Below are 20,816 nucleotides of genomic sequence, written 5' to 3'. Positions count from 1 at the left end.
GATTCCAAGCCATGTTCTTAGCCACAACACTAGAGAAAACTGTTGGTTTTCCAAAGCTGCTGTAACAAATTACCATGAACTTAGTGGGTTGAAACAACACCAATTTATTATCTCCCAGTTCTGTAGGTTAGATATTCGACATAGGTCTCACTGGACTAAAATCTAGGTACAGGCAGGGCTGCTTCCTTCTGAAGGCTCTGGGGGAGAATCTATTTTCTTGCCTGTATAGCTCCTAGTGGTCCTCTGCATTCCTTGGCCGATGATCCCTTTCTTCATCTTCAAAGCCAGCAATGGCAGATCCAGTCTTTTTCACATCTCCTTCTCTGGCTCTTTTGCTTCCCTCTTCTACTTTTTTTTTTTTTTTTTTGAGACAGAGTCTCGCTGTCACCCAGGCTGGAGTGCAGTGGCGTGATCTCGGCTCACTGCAGGCTCCGCCCCCCGGGGGTTCACGCCATTCTCCTGCCTCAGCCTCCCGAGTAGCTGGGACTACAGGCGCCCGCCACCTCGCCCGGCTAATTTTTTGTATTTTTAGTAGAGATGGGGTTTCACTGTGTTAGCCAGGATGGTCTCGATCTCCTGACCTCGTGATCCGCCCGCCTCAGCCTCCCAAAGTGCTGGGATTACAGGCGTGAACCACCACGCCCGGCCTCCTCTTCTACTTTTAAGGACCCTTGTGATTACATTGGGCCATCTGGATAATCTGAGATAATCTCCTAATTTTAAGGTCAGCTGATTAACAACATAAATTTCATTGGCGGCTTTAACTCCCCTTTGCTGCTGTAACATTTGCACTGGTTTTGGGGAATAGGATTTAGACATCTTTGGGGACCATTTCTCTGCTACCACACCTATGTTGTCTTTCCACCTACTTGGGAAGCTCCTGTTCCTTCATCCCCCGATCCCTGGCACAGTGCTGGACTCTTATCTTGCCTGACTCAGAAAGGGAGGGCAGGATGTTGGGAAATGTAAATCAGCATTTGGGGTGTGAATTCCACTTAGTGCGTGTGTTCACGAGACAAATGGGAACTTTATGGTGTACTCATTCTGTAAGGATCTTTGTTGGGCTTTGCCACGAGACTGACAAAATAATGCTGCCCTTGGGGTCTGTTGAAGCTTTCATGGCCCTTGTGTTCGACCTATAAAAAAAAAAATCGAGCTGGCTACTCCTGCAGCAAGAACTTTGTCTTGGGGAGGGGAAGAAGCAAAGTGTTTGTTTTATTTAGCGAGAGCAAGCAAAAAAGATTGGCACCTGACAGGTGCTTCGAGGATGCAGATGTAATTCACATGATGGAGGGAATGCCTGCTTTGGCGCTCTGCCTCTGTCTCTTCTTTCTCTTCTTTCCTCCTTTTATTCAGCCGGTATTTATGAAGCCCTTGATAGTATCAGGATATACCTTGTCCAGGGCCGCACAGCCAGGAAACAGCAGAGCTGGGCTTTGACCCAGGACTGACACTATTGAATTTACTGTTCCAACAATATATATCCATCCGTCCATCCATCCATCCATCCATCCATCCATGCATGCATGTATGCATCTATGTATGTATGTATGTATGTATGTATGTATGTATGAATGACAGGGTCTTACTCTGTGCCAGGCACAGATCCCAGAAAATGAGCAAGGCTTGTGTGCAGCATGGAGGTCCCAGGTGCATCCTGGCAATGCCATCATCACTGTCTGCTCATTTAGGAGACGCTTTCTTTTCTTCCTAATAATGTCCATCATTTCATGAGCACCTATTGTGTGCTGTATGCTTGGGGCTTCACATCTATGCCCAACAACAACCTTATAAGGAGGCAGGATACCGCCACCATTTGCTAGCTCTGCAACTTGGGGTGAGTTACTTAATCTATCAGGGCCTCAGTTTCCTCATCTAAAACATGAGATAATAATTGTAGCTCCCTCGTAGGGTGATTGTGAGAATTAAATGACTTAGACACACAAAGTGTTTATAATAATACCTGGTGTAAATGCTTTATAAATATTAACTGTTATTGACTCTTCGCCAGTGAGGAAACGGAAGCTCAGAAAGGTTAAGTAAGCAGTCCATGGCCACACAGCCCTTCTCAGGTCTTCTTTTGGGTCTCAGCTCCAGGACGTCGTCCTCCCTGGATCCCTTGTCACTCAGGACTATGCAGGTCCCCTCTTCCTGACCATTGTCACTCTTACTTGTTAGCATCCTCCCTGTGTTGTTACTTGGTGTCCTTGAGAGCCTCAATGTCTTGCATAACTGTCTTGTTTTCTCTTTGGTGCACTGTTAGCGTTTCTCAGGATTGGAAGGTATGGGTTGGGCATGGTGGCTCACACTTAAAATCCCAGTACTTTGGGAGGCTGAGGTGGGAGGATCACTTGGGCCCAGGAGTTGGAGACCAGGCTAGGCAACATTGTGAGACTCTGTCTCTACAAAAAATAAAATCAGCGGGGTGTGGTGGCACATGCCCATAGTCCTAGGAGGCTGAGGTGGGAGGATTGCTTGAGCCTAGGAGTTCAAGGCTGCAGTGAGCCATGATGGCAACATTATACTCCAGCCTGGGTGACTGGGTGACAGAGTGAGACCCTGCCTCAAAAAAAAAAAAAAAAAAAGATTGGCAGGTTTGTAAAGGCAGGCAAGTCCCGGCCTTGTAGAATATAGCACCTTGCTAGGACACGTGAGAAGTTCCAGGTTCCTACAAATATTTGTTTGTGGCTAATATGGCACAGTGAAAACACAGTGATTTAAGTTCACTGTCATCATCCTCACTGTGATATTATCAGCTGGCATGTGTTAAGTGTTCAATTCTTTCAATTATTCTACATGGATTAACTCATTTCATCCTTATTATACCCCTCTGAGGTAGGAGCATTATTTTCTCCATTTGGGGGTAAAGAGATGGAGGCAGAGAGATGTTTAGTAATTTGCCCAAGGTTATAGATAAAGTTAGGAATTGAACTATTAGTGATATGGATTTCTAGAAGGAAGAAATCCACATCAAATCCAAAACCACATCCAAATCTTCTTACTACAGATCTAGGCAAAACAAAATATAATTATTCCTCAATTTTCATGGTAGAGGCATTCCTGGAAAACTCAGTGTATATTAAACTCATGCAAACAATCACTTTAAGTGGCTGGGCATGGTGGCTCATGTCTGTAATCCCAGCACTTTGGGAGGCTGAGGTGGGAGAATTGCTTGAACCTAGGAGTTTGAGACCAGCCTGGGCAACATAGTGAGACCTGATCTCTACTAAAAATTTAAAAGTTAGCTGAGTGTGGTGGCATGCATGTGTGGTCCCAGCTGCTTGGGAGGCTGAGGCAGGAAGATCTGAGCCCAGGAGGTCAAGCATGCAGTGAGCTGTGATCGTACCACTGCACTCCAACCTGGGTGACAGAGCGAGACTAGGTTTCCAAAAAAAAAAAAAAAAAATCACTTTAGATATAAATGTAAACTGGAGTTAGGTTGGCTGAGAGAATTCTAAGTAGATTTTTTTATCGGCATGTCTGCTGAGTGGGACATTTGGAGTCCAGGCAGCCCAGGGGACAGTCTTGAACATGCAGAATGGTTTCTAATAGGACATGCCTTTCAGTGAAAGGCATGGGTTTAGAACCCCTGGCCCTCCTCCACTAAGTGCCAGCACTGTCCATCCCATCCCTGTGACAACCAAAGGGTCCTCCTTGCATTTCTAAAATCTCCCTTACAGGGTGCTGCCCCTTTTGAGAACTATTATTCTTGATCAGGCTGCTCTCTTCTAACTGCGCCTGAAAGTCCTCTTGTGCTCACTTCCCCAAACCAGCATTTGGGGTCCCTTTGTCCCTCCTCTTCTCCCCCACCTGTTGAGCATCCACTTTCCCAGCTGAATGCGTGGCATCCATTGGTTTGGGTAGGAGAGCAGGAGGCTGATTCCCAGAGCCCCTCCTGAGGGCCAGGTGCTGTGTTAGGTACTTTAAAGTAGGTGCTTTCTAGATGGAGTGAGTGCGTCACTTACACAACAGATTTGATGTGTCAGCTCAAACAGATCAAACCCATTTGATCTCCCATCTTCTGCAAATATCTTATGCACCTTGACAGAGTCCCAGGCCCTGGGTTAAGTACTTTACACACAGTCTCAGTGAAATCTCACTCAATTCCTAGGAGGCAGGGACATTCTTTTATTCTACAACTGAAGAAAATAAGGTTCGGGGAAGGGATATACCTTGTCCAGGGCCATATAGCTAGGAAGCAGCAGAGCTGGGCTTTATCCCAGGGCTGTCTGACACTATTGAATTTACTGTTCCAACTATCCCCCATCTCATTTTATTTTTCTTCCCTTATTTTTAAGAGATAGAGTCTCACTCTGTCACCTAGGCTGGAGTGCAGTGGCACAATCATAGCTTACTATAACCTCACACTCCTGGGCTCAAGTGATCCTCTTGCCTCACCCTCCCAAGTAGTTGGGACTACAGGTGGACGCTTCCATACCTAGCCAATTTTTTTTTTTTTTTTGAGATGGAGTCTCGCTCTGTTGCCCAGGCTGGAGTGCAGTGGCGTGATCTCTGCGCACTGCAACCTCTGCCTCCTGAGTTCAAGCAATTCTTCTGCCTCAGCCTCCCGAGTAGCTGGGACTACAGGCGTGTGTCACCATGCCCAGCTAATTTTTGTATTATTAGTAGCGATGGGGTTTCACCATGTTGGCCAGGCTGGTCTCGAACTTCTGACCTTGTGATCCACCTGCCTTGGCCTCCCAAAGTGCTGGGATTACAGGTGTGAACCACCGCGCCTGGCCCCACCTAGTTAATTTTTAAACAATTTTTTTATAGAGACGGCATCTCGCTACATTGTCCAGGCTGGCCTCAAACCCCTGGCTTCAAGAAATTCTCCTGCTTTAGTCTCTCAAAACACTGGGATTACAGGCATGAGTCACTGCGCCTGCCTCCACCCCAGACCATTTAATAGAGGAGGAAATGGGACAGTCCTGAGGGTGGGGATTGTCCCTTGGCATCTGGGGGTGGGATGGTGTGTTTCTACTGCCCAGAGCCTGGGAGCTCCCCAATAGCATGGAGGTCTGGTGATGGGCCTGGCGTTTGTCTTACAGGCCAACAGCAACACGGACCTGAGGCTGGCAGCTGCCAATGGAGCCCTCCTGAGACACCGGGTGCTGCTGGGGGTGACAGACACAGTGGAAGGATGCCAGAGTGTGATTCAGGTGCTGTGTCTCATAGTGACCTCTTCCTGATGGCCCAGTTTTATGTTGGGCTAATGAAGAGCAGTGGCCTCATGTTCTCCCAACCTGCACAGTGTCTGCAGTAGTCTGCTAATGAGACCGCTGTCGGCAGCCCTTTCCTTCCTCCCTGCCCTGGTGTTTCTTCCTCAAGACACCTTCTCTGTGCAGTAACCAGTGGCCTGGAACCTCCACGTGGGAGGGCTGGAAGGGAAGCACAGATAATATCCACACCTTGCTGCTCACCTGGCATTTATTCAGCAGACAGACGGAGCCTCCTTTGTGCTGTGCCCTCAGTTGGACACTGGTGACATTGAGGGGCCCATGCAAGGTCCCTGTCCTGGCAGAGGATGACAGGTGTACAGTGAGACAGTCAACAGTAGCCTCTCTGGCCTTATAGCAAAGGGACAGCCCCCAACAAGGCTGAGAGGCAAGGTACACAGGGTCCCTTTGAAGGGCTGCATGGAGCTCACCATGGCTGGGGCTACACCAGAGTGACACAGCGGGAAGAGATGAGGCCGGAGAGGCGGGTCAGATGCTGAAGGCCTTGTCTGCCTGGCTTGGTCATTCTCTTTGCCCCGAAGGTTGGGGGGAGATCTGAAAGTGACTAGTATGGAGTCGCCAGGTGGGTCGGAACACAGTTAGGCCAGATCTCTTGATCCTGGCTGAACTCTCCTGTTCCTCCATCCATGCCTTATCTGCCCAGTGGAATTGCAAAACCTCCTTGGCACCACATCTGCATTCTCACCAGTCATGGCCCCTTGCCTGGTGGGAGCCCAGGGGTAGGTGTGCACGGGGGACCTGGGAAGAGGCTCCTCATGCACCTGCCTCAGTTATTCCACGAATGTTTATTGAGAGCCTATTATGTACCAGGCACTGTCCCAGGGATTGACGCTGCAGCAGAGAACACATGCAGGTCCCTATGTTTGTGGAGCCTATCACACCCGAGATGGTGTAGGTATAAGATGATCTTGCCTAACATTGGAGTGAAGCAGATGGCATCACAAGATTCTCAGCAGTTCAAGTGTGACATTGTAGACTGGGAGCTCCTGGAATGTGGGGGTCCTTTTTAGCCTCGTTTATCTTTGAATCTCCTTTATCCGTTGGCACGTAGGAGTGGCTTGGCATGTGTTAGATGAATGCATGGATGGATAGATGACTGAAGAATGGGCCGGGCGTGGTGGCTCACGTCTGTAATCCCAGCACTTTGGGAGGCTGAGGCGAGTGGATTGCCTGAGCTCAGGAGTTCGAAACCAGCCTGGGCAACATGGTGAAACCCCATCTCTACTAAAAATACAAAAAAATTAGCAGGGCGTGGGGGTGTGCACCTGTAGTCCCAGCTACTTGGGAGGCTGAGGCAGGAGAATCACTTGTACCCGGGAGGCGGAGCTTGCAGTGAGCCGAGATTGTACCATTGTGCACTCCACACTCTAGCCTGGGCAACAGAGCGAGACTCCATCTCAAACAAAACAAAACAAAACAAAACAAAAACAAAACAAAAAAGAGACACATCAGGTGGGCTCAGTGGCTCACCCCTATAATCCTAGCACTTTGGGAGGCTGAGGTGGGTGGATTGCTTGAATCTAAGAGTTCAACACCAGCAGCCTGGGCCACATGGCAAACTCTGTTTCTACAAAGAGTACAAAAACTAGCTGGGCGTGGTGTCGCATGCCTGTAGTCTCAGCTACTTGGGAGGCTGAGGTGGAAGGATCACCTGAGCACGGGAGGTCAAGGCTGTGGTGAGCTGTGATCGCGCCACTGCACTCTAGCCTGGGTGCCAGAGTGAGACCCTGTCTCGAAAAAAAAAAAAAAAAAAAGAACGGACACATCTTTTTAGACAACTTGGTTCTTTTAGTTTCTAAATAGTATCTTGGGATGAGGTGATACACTATCTGGCATGTCCTTCAGATTCACTGGGGGGTGCAGTGGAGGTGGGGGTGTTGGGGACGGGTACCAAGTGAGGATGGAGATGAACCAAGAGTGGCCATGAGGTGACCTAACAGTTGCAGCAGTAGGATGGGTTGCTGTCATCTACTTCTGTATAGCTTGGAAATTTTCATAGTAAAAAACTTTAAAGGAACCATTTGAGAAATCCTCCCTTGTGGGTAAGACACTGGGAGACTAGTTGGCAAGAAGGCTGTGACTTTGGGTCTCACGGGTCAGTCAGTGGGAGGAAGGAGGTCTGGGAACCAGAGGAGGTGGCCAGTGGATGGGAGTTTGGGGCAAGGGCCACCAGTTTCTCCAAGAATTCAATTAGGATGTGCAGCAGCTGTGGTCTTGACAGGTTGTCGTAACGTGAACGTGGAAGATTTCAGCCTGGTTAAGTTTAGCCTGGCTGGTCCCTGGGGTGGAAGGGGAGGCACAGGTGGGGTACGGACTTCTTGCCCTGCTTCTGTCCCCACAAGCACCCAGGTTGATTACCTCAGACCTGATTGAGGGCCACAGGTGTCAGCTCTGAAGGGTTCCACTCATTTGCATGTTCACACCCTGCCCATTGAGGATGAAGGTGGCCTCAGGTGGACAGGTGATGTCCAGGAGGGTTTGGAGTCTGTCTGGGATGCTCAGCAGCTTGTGGGAAATGGGGCCGCAGCCATTTTGAACAGGGTTTAACTTTTTCTTTTTTCTTTTCTTTTGTTTCCTTTTCCTTTCTTTTCAGACAGAGTCTTGCTCTGTCACCCAGGCTGGAGTGCAGTGGTGCGATCTTGGCTTACTGCAACCTTCACCTCCCAGGTTCAAGTGATTCCTGTGCCTCAGGCTCCTGAGTAGCTGGGATTACAGGCGTCTACCACCACACCCAGCTATTTTTTTGTATTTTTTGTAGAGACAGGGGTTTCACCATGTTGGCCAGGCTGGTCTTGAACTCCTGGCCTCAAGTGATCTGCCTGCCTCGGCCTCCTACAGTGCTGGGATTACAGGTGTGAGCCACTGCATCTGGCCTAGGGTTTGACCTTTTCTAAACTTGCACACAAAGCCATTTTTCTACCAGCCATACAAATGAGACGTGGTCATGTTGCCGAATGGCACGTGCCTGCCAGAGAGCAGGCTAAATAGGACTGTCTCAGGGAGGGAGAGTTCGGGGTTGGTCCGGCTTTGAGCCACGGTGGTCACTGCTGCTTCTCCCCACAGCTTTGGTTTGTCTACTTCGACCTGGAGAACTGTGTGCAGTTTTTGTCTGATCATGTTCAAGAAATGAAGACTAGCCAAGAGGTAAGATATCTTCAGTGAAAAAACAAAACAAACCAAAAACCAGGAGGCCAAATTGTATCGATTGCCTTATCTTAAGGGTGGGAAAATGTCTGAGAAAAAGTTGCTTGGAAGAATACCTACGAGCAATCAGTGGTTGTTTTGCCTAGGGAATTATGGCTGCTTTTCTGCTTCTTTTTAATGCATTGCTTCTTCCACATTTCCTATGGTAAGCATATATTTCTTCTTTTTTTTTTTTTTTTTTCCTGAGACAGAGTTTCACTCAGTTGTCCAGGCTGGAGTGCAGTAGAGTGATCTCGGCTCACTGCAACCTTTGCTTCGTGGGTTCAAGCAATTCTCCTGCCTCAGCCTCCTGAGTAGCTGGAATTGCAGGTGCCTGCCATCACACCTGGCTAATTTTTTGTATTTTTAGTAGAGACGGGGTTTCACCATGTTGGCCAGGCTGGTCTTGAAGTCCTGACCTCGGGTGATCCATCTGCCTTGGCCTCCCAAAGTGCTGGGATTACAGGTGTGAGCCACCACGCCTGGCCATATATTTCTTTATAATTATAATATTAATAATAAATTTTGGTGGATTCCAAAGTATCATGCATTGAGGCAACTTTTACTTGTTCACAGTGCCTTTCTACCGTTTATTAAGAAAATCAGAGGGATCTTGCTCTGCTTCTACAGAGGAGGAAACAGGCTCCGGGATGACCTGTTACCAGCCTGTGGTCATGGAGCTGGCTGGTGATGCCCAGGTTTGGAGGCCAGGCCTCCTGTCTCCAAGCCCTGGGCTCCTTCTCTAAGATTAGCCTTTTCTGAGCCCCGGCTGCAGTGAGTCTTGAAGTCAGAGTTGTGACTTAGCCCTGAATTTGGCTCATTAGTTCTTGTGTGGCCTCAGACAGGGCCTTTGAGTCTCAGTTTATTCATTTGCAACATATGGATAAAGATACCCACATCCCAGGCTGCTTTGAGCAAGTGAGAGCATGAGAGGAAAAATATTTGTTTGTTTTGAGGCAGAGTCTTGCTGTGTCACCGAGGCTGGAGTGCAGTGGCGCCATCTTGACTCACTGCAACCTCTGCCTCCCGGGTTCAAGTGATTCTCATGCCTCAGCCTCCTGAGTAGCTGGGACTACAGGTGTGTGCCACCACACTGGGCTAATTTTTGTATTTTTAGTGGAGACGGGGTTTCACCATGTTGGCCAGGCTGGTCTTGAACTCCTAGTCTCAAGTGATCCCTCCGCCTCGGCCTCCCAAAGTGCTGGGATTACAGGCATGAGCCACCACGACTGGCTATAAAAGGAAAAATATTTAGAAGCTATTAATGACCATCTGTAGGGAAATATGTAATATCCCGAATGCGACCAGCTTTTTCTGAGGTCATCATCTGAGTCTGAGACCTCATCCTCTGCTCGGTCTGCAGCTCGGGGAGGGAGTCAGCTGCAGATACCACCTGATTTAGGCACTCCTGAGCCCCTTCTCTCTTTCCTTTGCAGTCCTTGCTGAGAAGCAGATTGAGCCAGTTGTGCGTTGTCATGGAGACTGGGGTGAGCCCTGCAACAGCGGAGGGGCCTGAGAACTTGGAGGATGCTCCTCTCCTGCCAGGCAATTCTTGTCCTAACGAGAGGCCACTCATGCAGACTGAGCTTCATCAGCTTGTTCCTGAGGCTGAGCCGGAGGTAACAGGCACTGGGGCTTGTTGGGGCCATCCTCCCTCGGGGGAATTTGCATAGAGAAAGTCTATGTGGGGGCTTCTTAGATTCCCTGGGACATGGCTTCTCTCAGTTGGTAGATACCATACAAATCTAGCTCAGGTTTTCAATCTTTTCATTCTTCACCCTAGCACTTAAAAAGATAGTTAACAGGAAGCATTTTATATTTATTGGGACTTTTTGTTGCATTATTTAATATGTTGGATATTCTTTTTGATGGTTGCATTGGATGGGTAGTTGCATGTTGATAGATTATAGCTTACTTAACCATGAACATATTGATGAATATTTGGGTCTCAGTCAATTAATCAATTATTTATTCATCTATCCAACCATCCGTCTACTTTAATTGCAGTTAGATAGTTGACTCTTCTTTGCATTTTTTTTTTGTTTTCTTTTGTTTTGAGACAGGGTCTTGCTCCCGTCACCCAGGCTGGGGTACAGTGGTGTGATCACTGCTCACTGTGGCCTCAACTTCCCAGGCTCAAGCAATCCTCCCACCTCAGCCTCCTGAGTAGTTGGGACTATAGGCATGCGCCACTACGCCTGGCTAATTTTTTGTATTTTTATTAGAGTCAGGATTTTGCCATGTTGCCCAGGCTAGTCTCCAACTCCTGGGCTCAAGAGATCTACCTGCCTCGACCTCCCACTTCTTTGCATTTCTGTTGAATTCCAATTCCTCCAGCCCCAGAGTTCTGTTAGGTCCTGCCATCCACACTGTCTCTTGGCTATGGCTAAACACTGGCAGACCAGAAATCTGAAAATGTGGTTTGCAGCTTGTGCTACCTTCTTCTCATCATGAGGACAGACCCATTGTCAGGGAGACAAGCAGTGATGGTGACCTCAGGTGACGTTTGAAACTTCAGAAGAGCACTTATATCTTTTCACCCAAGAGGTTTGGGGATTCAAGGTCCAAACCAGCCCAGGCTTTCTCTTTTGTACTGGTGTGGAGTAGGAAGCCTGCAAGTAGTACTCTTTAAAAGAGAAAATGACAGGATGGTGCGGTGGGAGGATCATTTGAGTCCAGGAGTTCAAGTTGATCCTTCCGCCTCAGCCTCCTAAAGTCCTAGGATTACAGGCATGAGCCACCATGCCCGGCCTCTATTAAAATCTTTCATCTTTTTATATTTTTAAATTTTTATTTAGAGATGGGGTTTTACCATGTTGCCAAGGCTTGTCTTGAGCTCCTGAGCTCAAGCGATCCACCTGCTTCGGCCTCCCAAAGTGTTAGGATCACAGGTGTGAGCCACCGTTCCCTGCCAAAATATTAAAAAAAAAAAAAGAGAGAAATGATAAATGTATTAACCTCTTCACTTTATCCTATTGACTTTTTTTTTTTTTTTAAAGAGAAGACATTGATAAGGTTATGTACTTTCTTGTGACATGCGTGTGTGGGTTTTTGTGCGATAGCCCATTAGATACGGGTCTTTTAAATGATTATTTTCAGATTCATTCAAACCAATAATAATACAATTTCCTGTCATGAGTATCAAGTGTGTGCACATGTTTTTAAAGTAGCTGCCCTTATAATTTAGTTAAGGAAAATATAATCGATGCCCAAGTCTCAACCTGGGCCAGATGGTCACATTTCAGTAGGAACCCAGTGTCTATAAAAGATGGAAAGATAGTGATAATGACCTCTTACATTTTTACAGATTTTTCTCATGCATAAAATTCATTAGCATACTCTTCGAGGTATGAATTATTTTCCCTTCTTCCTTGGTGGGTGAAATAAGGTTCCAAGAGGTCAGCTGACTGGCCCAAGGTTGCCAGAAAGGGGGAGTGCAGTAAGCCCATGGCAGAAGCCAGCCCTGCTGATTCTAAGTAGGCCAATGTTCTTGCTACATTTCCTTGCTTCTTACGTTATTGATTTTAGAGTAAATTGGCGAGAAGACCAATCTGAGTTACTGAGTGTTAAACTATTTGAAGTGTTTTATATTTTCTAGCACAAAGGATAACTTGAAACAAAAGCTAATCTTATGAACCATGTGGGGTTTCTGCTTTTTTGAGTGATAATGATGGAAAGATATTGATGACATTTGTGGAGCACTAGGCACTGGGCTCAATGCTTTCTGTCTATTAGTCTCTCTCTCTTTTTTCTTTTTTCGAGAGGGAGTTTTGCTCTTTTGCCCAGGCTAGAGTGAAGTGGTGTGATCTCGGCTCACTGCAAACTCCAACCCCCAGGTTCAAGCAATCCTCCTGCCTCAGCCTCCCAAGTAGCTAGGATTACAGGTGTCCGCCATGACGGCTGGTTAATTTTTGTATTTTCAGTAGAGGTGGGGTTTCACCATGTTGGCCAGGCTGGTCTCGAACTCTTGACCTCAGGTGATCCACCTGCCTCGGCCTCCCAAAGTGCTAGGATTACAGGTGTGAGCCACCACGCCCGGTCTCTATTAGTCTCTTTAATCCTCAGTCTAACTTAGAGGGGTCAGTGCCACTATTTTCCTTATTCTACCGATGAAGAAATGGGCTCAATAACGTGAAGTGACTGCTCTGTGTTAGTCATAGAGTGGCTGAGTTGAAATTCCCTCTTGGCCTTTTTGACTTCAAAGCCTATCCTTAATTACTAACTCTACAGACATACCTAGTGTAACCCACATTTATTTCATTACATTCAGAGTGGACACAAGTATTGTGAAAGAGCTTCAATCCCATACTTAAGGAATTTAAGCATTTCCCCTGAGATCCCATCTTCTAGACCAGTGAATGGATCTTTACAGACCAACTGTGTTAATAAGAATGTGCATTAAGGCCTAGCGCAGTGGCTCATGCCTGTAATCCCAACACTGTAGGGAGGCCAAGGCAGGAGCCCAGGAGTTCAAGACCAGCCTGAGCAACATAGTAAGATCCTATGTCTTTTTTTTTTTTTTTTTTTTTTTTTTTGAAACAGAGTTTTACTCTTTTTGCCCAGGCTGGAGTGCAATGGCACAATCTTGGCTCACTGCAACCTCTGCCTCCCGGGTTCAAGTGATTCTCCTGCCTCAACCTCCCAAGTAGCTGGGATTACAGGCATGTGCCACTACGCCTGGCTAAATTTTTTTTGTGTTTTTAGTAGAGACAGGGTTTCACCATGTTGACCAGGTTGGTCTTGAACTCCTGACCTCAAGTGATCTGCCCTGCCTTGGCCTCTCAAAGTGCCGGGATTACAGGCATGAGCCACTGTACCTGGCTGTACTGTGTCTTTAAAAAAGAAAAAAAAAAAAGTACATTACATTCAATTTTTTAATCCTTTTTTACTTGCAATTTTTTTATTGTGGCAAATATACATAATATAAAATGTACCATCTTAACCATTTTAAGTATATAGTTCAGCAGCATGAGGTGCATTCACATCGTTATGCAACCATCACCATCAGCCATCTGCAGAATGTTTTCATCTTCCCAAATTGAAGCTCTGTGCTCATTAAACACTAACTTCCCCTTCCCTCCTTCCTCCCTCCCCTCAACCCCTAGAAACCACCATTTTACTTTCTCTCCCTGTGAACTGATTACCCTAGGTGCCTCGTATTAGCGGAATCATGCAGTACATGTCCTTTTGTGATAAACCTAATTTTTATAAGCAATCTCTTTTATTCCCTTTTCTATGTTTTTCTTTTCTTTTTCTTTTACTGTCAGTGATCATATTTAAATGTAAGCAGTTTCTTTTAATATGTTAGGAGTGCTTGTGTAAAGAAATCTACCAGGTACCTTGTATGAATTAAATAATTCTGCTATAATGGGAATATTCCTCTCCCCGCCTCCACATTTAACTAGTAATTTTCTTCAAGTGAGTCACTTTGATCTCATGTACTTTATAGACTCATAGACATTTGAAAGTGGAAAAGATGTATTTGTGGCTGGCTAGGTTTACTTTCTTTTTATATTTTAAAAATTTTTTTTAATTTTAATTTTATTTTTGTAGAGACAGAGTCTCGCTCTGTTGCCCAGGCTGGTCTCAAACTCCTGACCTCAAGTGATCTTCCTACCTCAGCCTCCTAAAGTGCTGGGATTACAGGTTTGAACAACCATGCCTGGCCAGCTAGGCTTAAAAAATTAGATAATTAGAAATTATGTAATTTCTCTAGAGCTTCGAGGTTGCGTATTTTTTTTGTGCGTATTATTATTGCCATTGAGCCGTTAGTTACCCACCTTGGCAACGAGGACACTGAGGCTGCAGGAGCCCCACAGGCCATGAGTTGCAGAACTGGGCTTCTGGACCAGGCTGGCATCTTCTGAGAGCCCCAGGTGCTGACCTGGCCTGGTTCTTCCTAGTGAACATCACTGCCGGGTCCAGGGGCAAGAAAGCAGCATGGCCTTCCCCTGGTGCCTAAGCCCTTTTTCCTCAAGGGGCTCCCCTGTGGTATTCAATCTGCTTCCCTGCCTCTTCTAGGAAATGGCCCGCCAGCTGCTGGCAGTGTTTGGCGGCTACTACATCCGGCTTCTAGTGACCTCCCAGCTCCCTCAGGCAATGGGGACACGACACACGAACTCTCCGAGAATTCCATGCCCCTGCCAGCTCATAGAAGCCTACATCCTAGGCACAGGGTGCTGCCCGTTCCTGGCGAGGTGACCTAGGGATGAAGGTACTCATCTTCCTCCAAGACTGAGCAGTCAGGAAGGCTTCAGGAGCCCAAGATGGCCAATGGGGAGCCCCAGGTGAGGAGAGAAGCATCTGGGGGCACTCCAAAAGGGGCCTGTGATGTCAGCCACTGGGGTGTTGTGCTCACTCCAGGGCCCAGCACAAAAATCCTTGTTTGACATCTCATGCTGACCCCCTGGCCATTGCAGAAGCTGATGGTTACAGAGCTAGTCCCACCAAAGCTACTCTCTCTGCTGCTTAGAACTGTGGACATGTATGGAAGGACTGGACCCCCATTGCTTTCGTTGTTCAGAGAGCCCAGGAGACATGAAGATGACCAAACTGGGCAAATTATGTGTCCAAAACTTGACCTCAGATGATGTTTCCATCTCCAACCCCTTCATGCCAGATGGGGAAACTGAGGCTCAGAGAGGATACTGCTCTATGTGGCATTGCCTTGAACCCCTAAAATTATCAGACTGCCTTTTTCCAATATAAAGAAAAAAAGTAAGTTTTCAGAATTCTCTCAATTTTTTAAGTTTTTCTCCCCCATATTTTGTGAAAAGCAGTGGTACGTGTACATGTTGTCTACCAGTACACAGGCTACAGAAGACAGAGACAGAAGAAAGAGATGAAGGGCAGATAACTGTTGATAGGAATATTTGAGAAAGATTGGTCCTGTTTGATTTGAGGACTTACTTGGTTCACAGGCATGCACGCTTGTGGTTGTGGTTTTATATTACAGATGTAGAACAACGGTTATGTTTCCCGACACGAACATTGTCCTGGAATGAAGTGTGATCAGCCACTTGTGGAATTCTGTGAAGAGCTCAGAGGCTTCCAAGTGATCTGCTCCTGAACAAGTTTGAAGACCTATTGTTTCATAGACCCAAGTCCAAACGCCCTGACCTGGCATCTGAAGGATCCCCAGCCCCCAAGATCTAGCCTTCATCTACGATTTTGGCTTCATCTCCCACAAAACCCCTTTATGAGTTGATGCTCTTTCCTGGACTGACATACCTATTCCTTTCCATTTGTTGGACTCCTATTCATGCTTCAAAATCCAGCTTTCTTAGTCTCTTCTTTAGGAAGCCTTCCCACACAGCCAACCCTGCTGCTCTCTGCCTCCTTTAAATTCCTGATACAGCTGCTGCTTGTTCTGACGTTTTATGGTATTGATTCTGTTTTCCTGTGTATATGCCAGTTTTTCTAGCTAGACTGTAAGCTCCTTAAGGACAGAGACTACACCTTGTATGTTTTGTGCATGACCTGGACCTGCTAAGAAAAAAAAAATCCCATGGATTGATTGCTTTGCCATCCCCACAGCAGCTTTTGCAAATTGCTGTCCAAACTCACTTGAATGATGACATTGCTATGGACCTGGGTTCTGGACCTGATCTGCCACTTCAAGCTGTGTAATTTTTGGCAAGTTGCTTTCTTTGTCTGGTCCTCAGTTTGCCCATCTATATAATGGGTGGATTGGATGATTTTTTTTTTTTTTTTTAATTGAGACGGAGTCTCGCACTGTCACCCAGGCTGGAGTGCAGTGGCACGATCTTGGCTCACTGCAACCTCTGCCGCCTGGGTTTAAGTGATTCTCATGCCTCAGCCTCCCAAGTAGCTGGGACTACAGGTGTGCACCACTACGCCTGGATAATTTTTTGTATTTTTAGTAGAGATGGGGTTTCGCCATGTTGGCCAGGCTGGTCTTGAACTCCTGACCTCAGGTTATCCGCCCGCCTCGGCCTCCCAAAGTGCTGGCATTACAGACGTGAGGCACCACAACCGGCCTGGATGATTCTTAAGGGCCCTTCTAGGACCAAAGTGCTGGAAATTTCTAGCTTATTCTGCCCCCTTGTAGCCCTTGGCCTGTCTATCCACATGCAGAAACATCTGGCAACCCCACATGGCTGAGATGACCTGGGCCTAGGACACCCTTGGACAGAAGACTGGCCTACTTAGCAGACCTGGATTTTTCTTCCTGATCTGCTGCTTCCAAGTTGTGTGACCTTGGCTAAGTCACTTAACCTTTCTGATTGTCATTTCACTTTTTAATAAAGTGGATCTGGTGAACAAGAAATGTAATAAACACGTGGCTTGCCATTCAAGAGATGAGTCTGACCATTCACTTTCTGTGTGCCAGAGAAGAGAGATCATGGGTATAGACCAGCCCCTGGAAAGGCTGCTTTGGTCAAGGCTGAGAGCAGCTTTGCTCAAGGAAATTATTCACGAAGGTGACCACTGTCTTTCTGACCTGGCACAGAGGAAATGTTGGCTGTGAATGTGACCAATACAAAGAAGCCCGTATTTCTCAGTTAGTCCTAGAACCCCGGTAAGTAATTAACAGAATAAAAATGTGTTTGTTAAATGACAAAGCAGCAGTTTTTCAATTTTTAAGGTCTACTTAAGAGCCTTTGATGTGTGTTTCTTTTCCTGCCTTTTCCTTTCTTTAGAATTTTTGATGGTCTTACCTGATGGGTGGGGCTTTCAGAGTATGCCCCCAGTGTACATTTCTCGGCATCTTTAAAATCCCTGTGATCTCTGTCTCACCTACTTTACAGGGTTGCTGTGAAGATCACATACTACACACAGGAATGCTCATCAGTTTTTAAATTTTAGTTAATTTTTATTTATTTTTTTAATGTAATTTTTTCAGAGAGATAAGGTCTTGCTATGTTGCCCAGCCTAGTCTTGAACTCCTGGTCTCAAGTGATCCTCCCGCCTTGGCCTCCCATGCTGCTGGGATTACAGGTGTGAACTACCATGCCCAGCCAGCTCCTAAGTCTTAAGGCTCTGTGTTAGTGATAGGTGTGGCCGTGGTGGAGGCAGTGCGATGTCTTCGAGTGAGAGTGAAGGTGGTAACTCATTGCATGGATTCTAGAGTTCTGTTTATTCTAATCCAAGTTCTTCCACTTAAAAACAATGTTCTTCCTCTCATTGAGTCTCATTCCTCTCTATAGGATGGGAATAAGAGCACGTACCTGGCAGGCTGTTGTAAGGATTAAATGATGTAAAAAAATGTCAAGTGCTTGCAACTTGAGTGAAAGCTCAATAAATTGTTGCTTAAAAAAATTTTTGTCTTGTATATTGTAGGTACCTGATGTATATTTTTGTTGATCTGGCAGGTCATTAACAGTTAAGGTTATTCAGTCTGCCTCAGACCTCAGCTATTTCAGTGCCATGGGGTATATTTATGTCAATAAAGATTTTAGTCAAATCTCTGGAATTCAGCATCCAGAGATAATATAGCAGGGAGATAAAGAGCAAGCTGGTGACTTTGGGCCAGATACTCACTCTTTCTGTGCTCCCTGTACCTAATTTCCTCATGTATTAAGGGGGGAGTGTGATAATAAGGGGGATTAACGGGAGTGATTGATGTGAAGCACAAAGCCTGGTCCACAGTAAGGGCTCAGTCAGTGGGGGCGTTTGTTCTGCAGCTGCTGGCTGCTGTTGGCTCCTAATTTATGTTATCCTATGTTATCTTATAGTTGAGTGTTTTTACATTAAGTCTGTGATTCATTTTGAGTTAGTTTTTCTGAAGGATATAAAGTCTCTATCTGGATTAATTTTTTTTTTATTGTTATTATACTTTAAGTTTTAGGGTACATGTGCACAATGTGCATGTTTGTTACATATGTATCCATGTGCCATGTTGGTGTGCTGCACCCATTAACTTGTCATTCAGCATTAGGTATATCTCCTAATGCTGTCCCTCCCCACTCCCCCCACCCCACAACAGTCCCCGGAATGTGATGTTCCCCTTCCTGTGTCCATGTGTTCTCACTGTTCAGCTCCCACCTATGAGTGAGAACATGCGGTGTTTGGTTTTCTGTCCTTGCGATAGTTTACTGAGAATGATGGTTTCCAGTTTCATCCATGTCCCTACAAAGGACATGAACTCATCATTTTTTATGGCTGCATAGTATTCCATGGTGTATATGTGCCACATTTTCTTAATCCAGTCTATCGTTGTTGGACATTTGGGTTGGTTCCAAGTCTTTGCTATTGTGAATAGTGCCGCAATAAACATACGTGTGCATGTGTCTTTGTAGCAGCATGATGTATAGTCCTTTGGGTATATACCCAGTAATGGGATGGCTGGGTCAAATAGTATTTCTAGTTTTAGATCCCTGAGGAATCGCCACACTGACTTTCTATCTGGATTAATTTTTTGCATATTGTTCCAGCACCATCTGTTGAAAAGACTCTCTTTGCTCCATTGTATTGCCTTTGCTTTTTTTTTTTTTTTTTTAAGGATCAGTTGACTATACTTATGTGGGTCTATTTCTGGGCTCTCTATTTGTTCCGTTGATCTATGTGTCTGTTCTTTCCCAATAACACACTGTCTTGATTACTGTAGCTTTATAGTAAGTCTTGAAATTGGGTAGTATGAGTCCTCCAACTTTGTTCTTCTCTCTCAGTGTTGATTTGGCTATTGTGTGTCTTACGCCTTTCCATGTAAACTTTAGAATCAGTTTGTCAATATCCACAAACTAACTCACTGTTTATTTTGATTGGGATTGCATCAAATCCATAGATCAAGTTGCAAGAACTGACATTTTCACAATATTGATTTCTGCCCACAAACATAGAATCTGTATTCATTTATTTTGTTGTTCTTTGATTTCTTTTATCAGTTTTGTAGGGCTTTTTCCCTTTTCCTACAGTTTTTTTTCGTAGTTTTTCTTGTAGATCTTGTACATATTTTGTTAGATTTATAAGATTTATACCTAAATATCTTATTTTTGGGGGTGCTAATAAAAATAGTATTGTGTATTTAGTTTGAAATTTCATTTGTTCATTGCTAATGTATGGGAAAGTGATTGACTTTTTATCTACTCATATTGTATCCTGCAACCTTGCTAAAATCTCTTATTAGTTTTAGGAGTTTCTTTGTTGATTCTTTTGTTGATGAGATAATCATCTCATGTGTAAACAAAGACAGTTTTATTTCTTCCTTCCTCATCTGTATATCTGCATACTTTTTATTTCCTTTTCTTGTCCTATTTCATTGGCTTGGACTTCCAGTATGATGTTGAAGAGTAGTGGTAAGAGAGAACATTCTTGCCTTGTTTATGATTGTAGTGGGAGTTTCTTGTGTCTCACTATTTTTTTTTTTTTTTTTTTTTTGAGACAGAGTCTTGCTCTATTGACCAGGCTGGAGTACAGTGGAGCAATCTCAACTCACTGGAACCTCCACCTCCCGGGTTCAAGCGATTTTCCTGCCTCAGCCTCCTGAGTAGCTGGGATTACAGGCCTGCACCACCATACCCGACTAATTTTTATATGTGGTTTTCTTTCTTGTTTTTTTTTTTTTTAGAGATGAGATTTCTCCATGTTGGCCAGCCTGGTCTCAAACTCCTGACCTCAGGTGATCTGCCCTCCTTGGGTTCCCAAAGTGCTGGGATTACAGGTGTGACCACCATGCCTGGCCTTCACTATTAAATATGATGTTAGCTCTGGACTTTTTGATAGGTTTTGTTTTGTTTTTTTGAGACAGAGTCTCTCTCCATCACCAGGCTGGAGTGCAGTAGCCTGATCTTACCTCACTGCAACCTCTACTTCCTGGGTTCAAGCAATTCTTCTGCCTCAGCCTCCCGAGTAGCTAGGACTACAGGCATGTGCCATCACGCCCAGCTAATTTTCTTGTGTTTTTAGTAGAGATCGAGTTTCACCATGTTGGACAGGATGGTCTTGATCACTTGACCTTGTGATCCACCCGCCTCGGCCTCCCAAAGTGCTGGGGATTACAGGCATGAGCCGCTGTGCCCAGCCCTAGTAGGTTTTTTGTTTTGTTTTGTTTTGTTTTGAGACAGGATCTCACTCTGTCACCTAGGCTGGAGGCTGGAGTGTAGTGGCACGATCACAGCTTACTGCAGCCTTGATCTCCCGAGCTCAAGCAATCCTGAGTAGCTGGGTTTATACCACACCTGGCTAATTTTTTTTTTTTTTTTTTGAAATGGGATCTCACTCTGTCACCCAGGTTGGAGTGGAGTGGTGGGATCTTGGCTCACTGCAACCTCTGCCTCCTAGGCTCAAGTGATCCTCTCACCTCAGCCTCCTGAGTAGCTGGGACCATGCTTGGCTACCAAAAGGTAGAGACAGGGTTCTGTCATGTTGGTGTTGTTCAGTTTGGTCCTGAACTCCTTAGTTCAGGTGATCCACCCACCTTGGCCTCCCAAA

At 45.7% G+C, this 20,816-nt stretch overlaps 1 protein-coding gene across 15 annotated transcripts in view; it reads left to right on the top strand.

Annotated features, from left to right (window-relative positions):
• Positions 1-20,816, top strand: part of TMEM268 (transmembrane protein 268) — a 46,538-nt gene that overhangs the window by 18,382 nt on the left and 7,340 nt on the right. For 4 of the 15 annotated variants that reach the window (XM_063636833.1, XM_055271327.2, XM_055271333.2 and 1 more), the window contains 4 exons: positions 5,052-5,162; positions 8,304-8,384; positions 9,860-10,042; positions 14,445-17,008. In XM_063636833.1, coding sequence (XP_063492903.1) covers positions 5,052-5,162; positions 8,304-8,384; positions 9,860-10,042; positions 14,445-14,624 — 555 coding nt within the window. In that variant the 3' untranslated portion in view covers positions 14,625-17,008. Of the gene's footprint in view, positions 1-5,051; positions 5,163-8,303; positions 8,385-9,859; positions 10,043-14,444; positions 17,009-20,816 lie in introns of those variants that run through there. The other 11 variants (XM_055271326.2, XM_055271325.2, XM_055271331.2 and 8 more) reach the window with 5 other exon arrangements.

The sequence above is a fragment of the Symphalangus syndactylus genome, chromosome 3 (assembly GCF_028878055.3).
Source record: "Symphalangus syndactylus isolate Jambi chromosome 3, NHGRI_mSymSyn1-v2.1_pri, whole genome shotgun sequence".
NCBI lineage: Eukaryota > Metazoa > Chordata > Mammalia > Primates > Hylobatidae > Symphalangus > Symphalangus syndactylus.
This window is presented reverse-complemented; position numbering and strand designations above follow the sequence as displayed.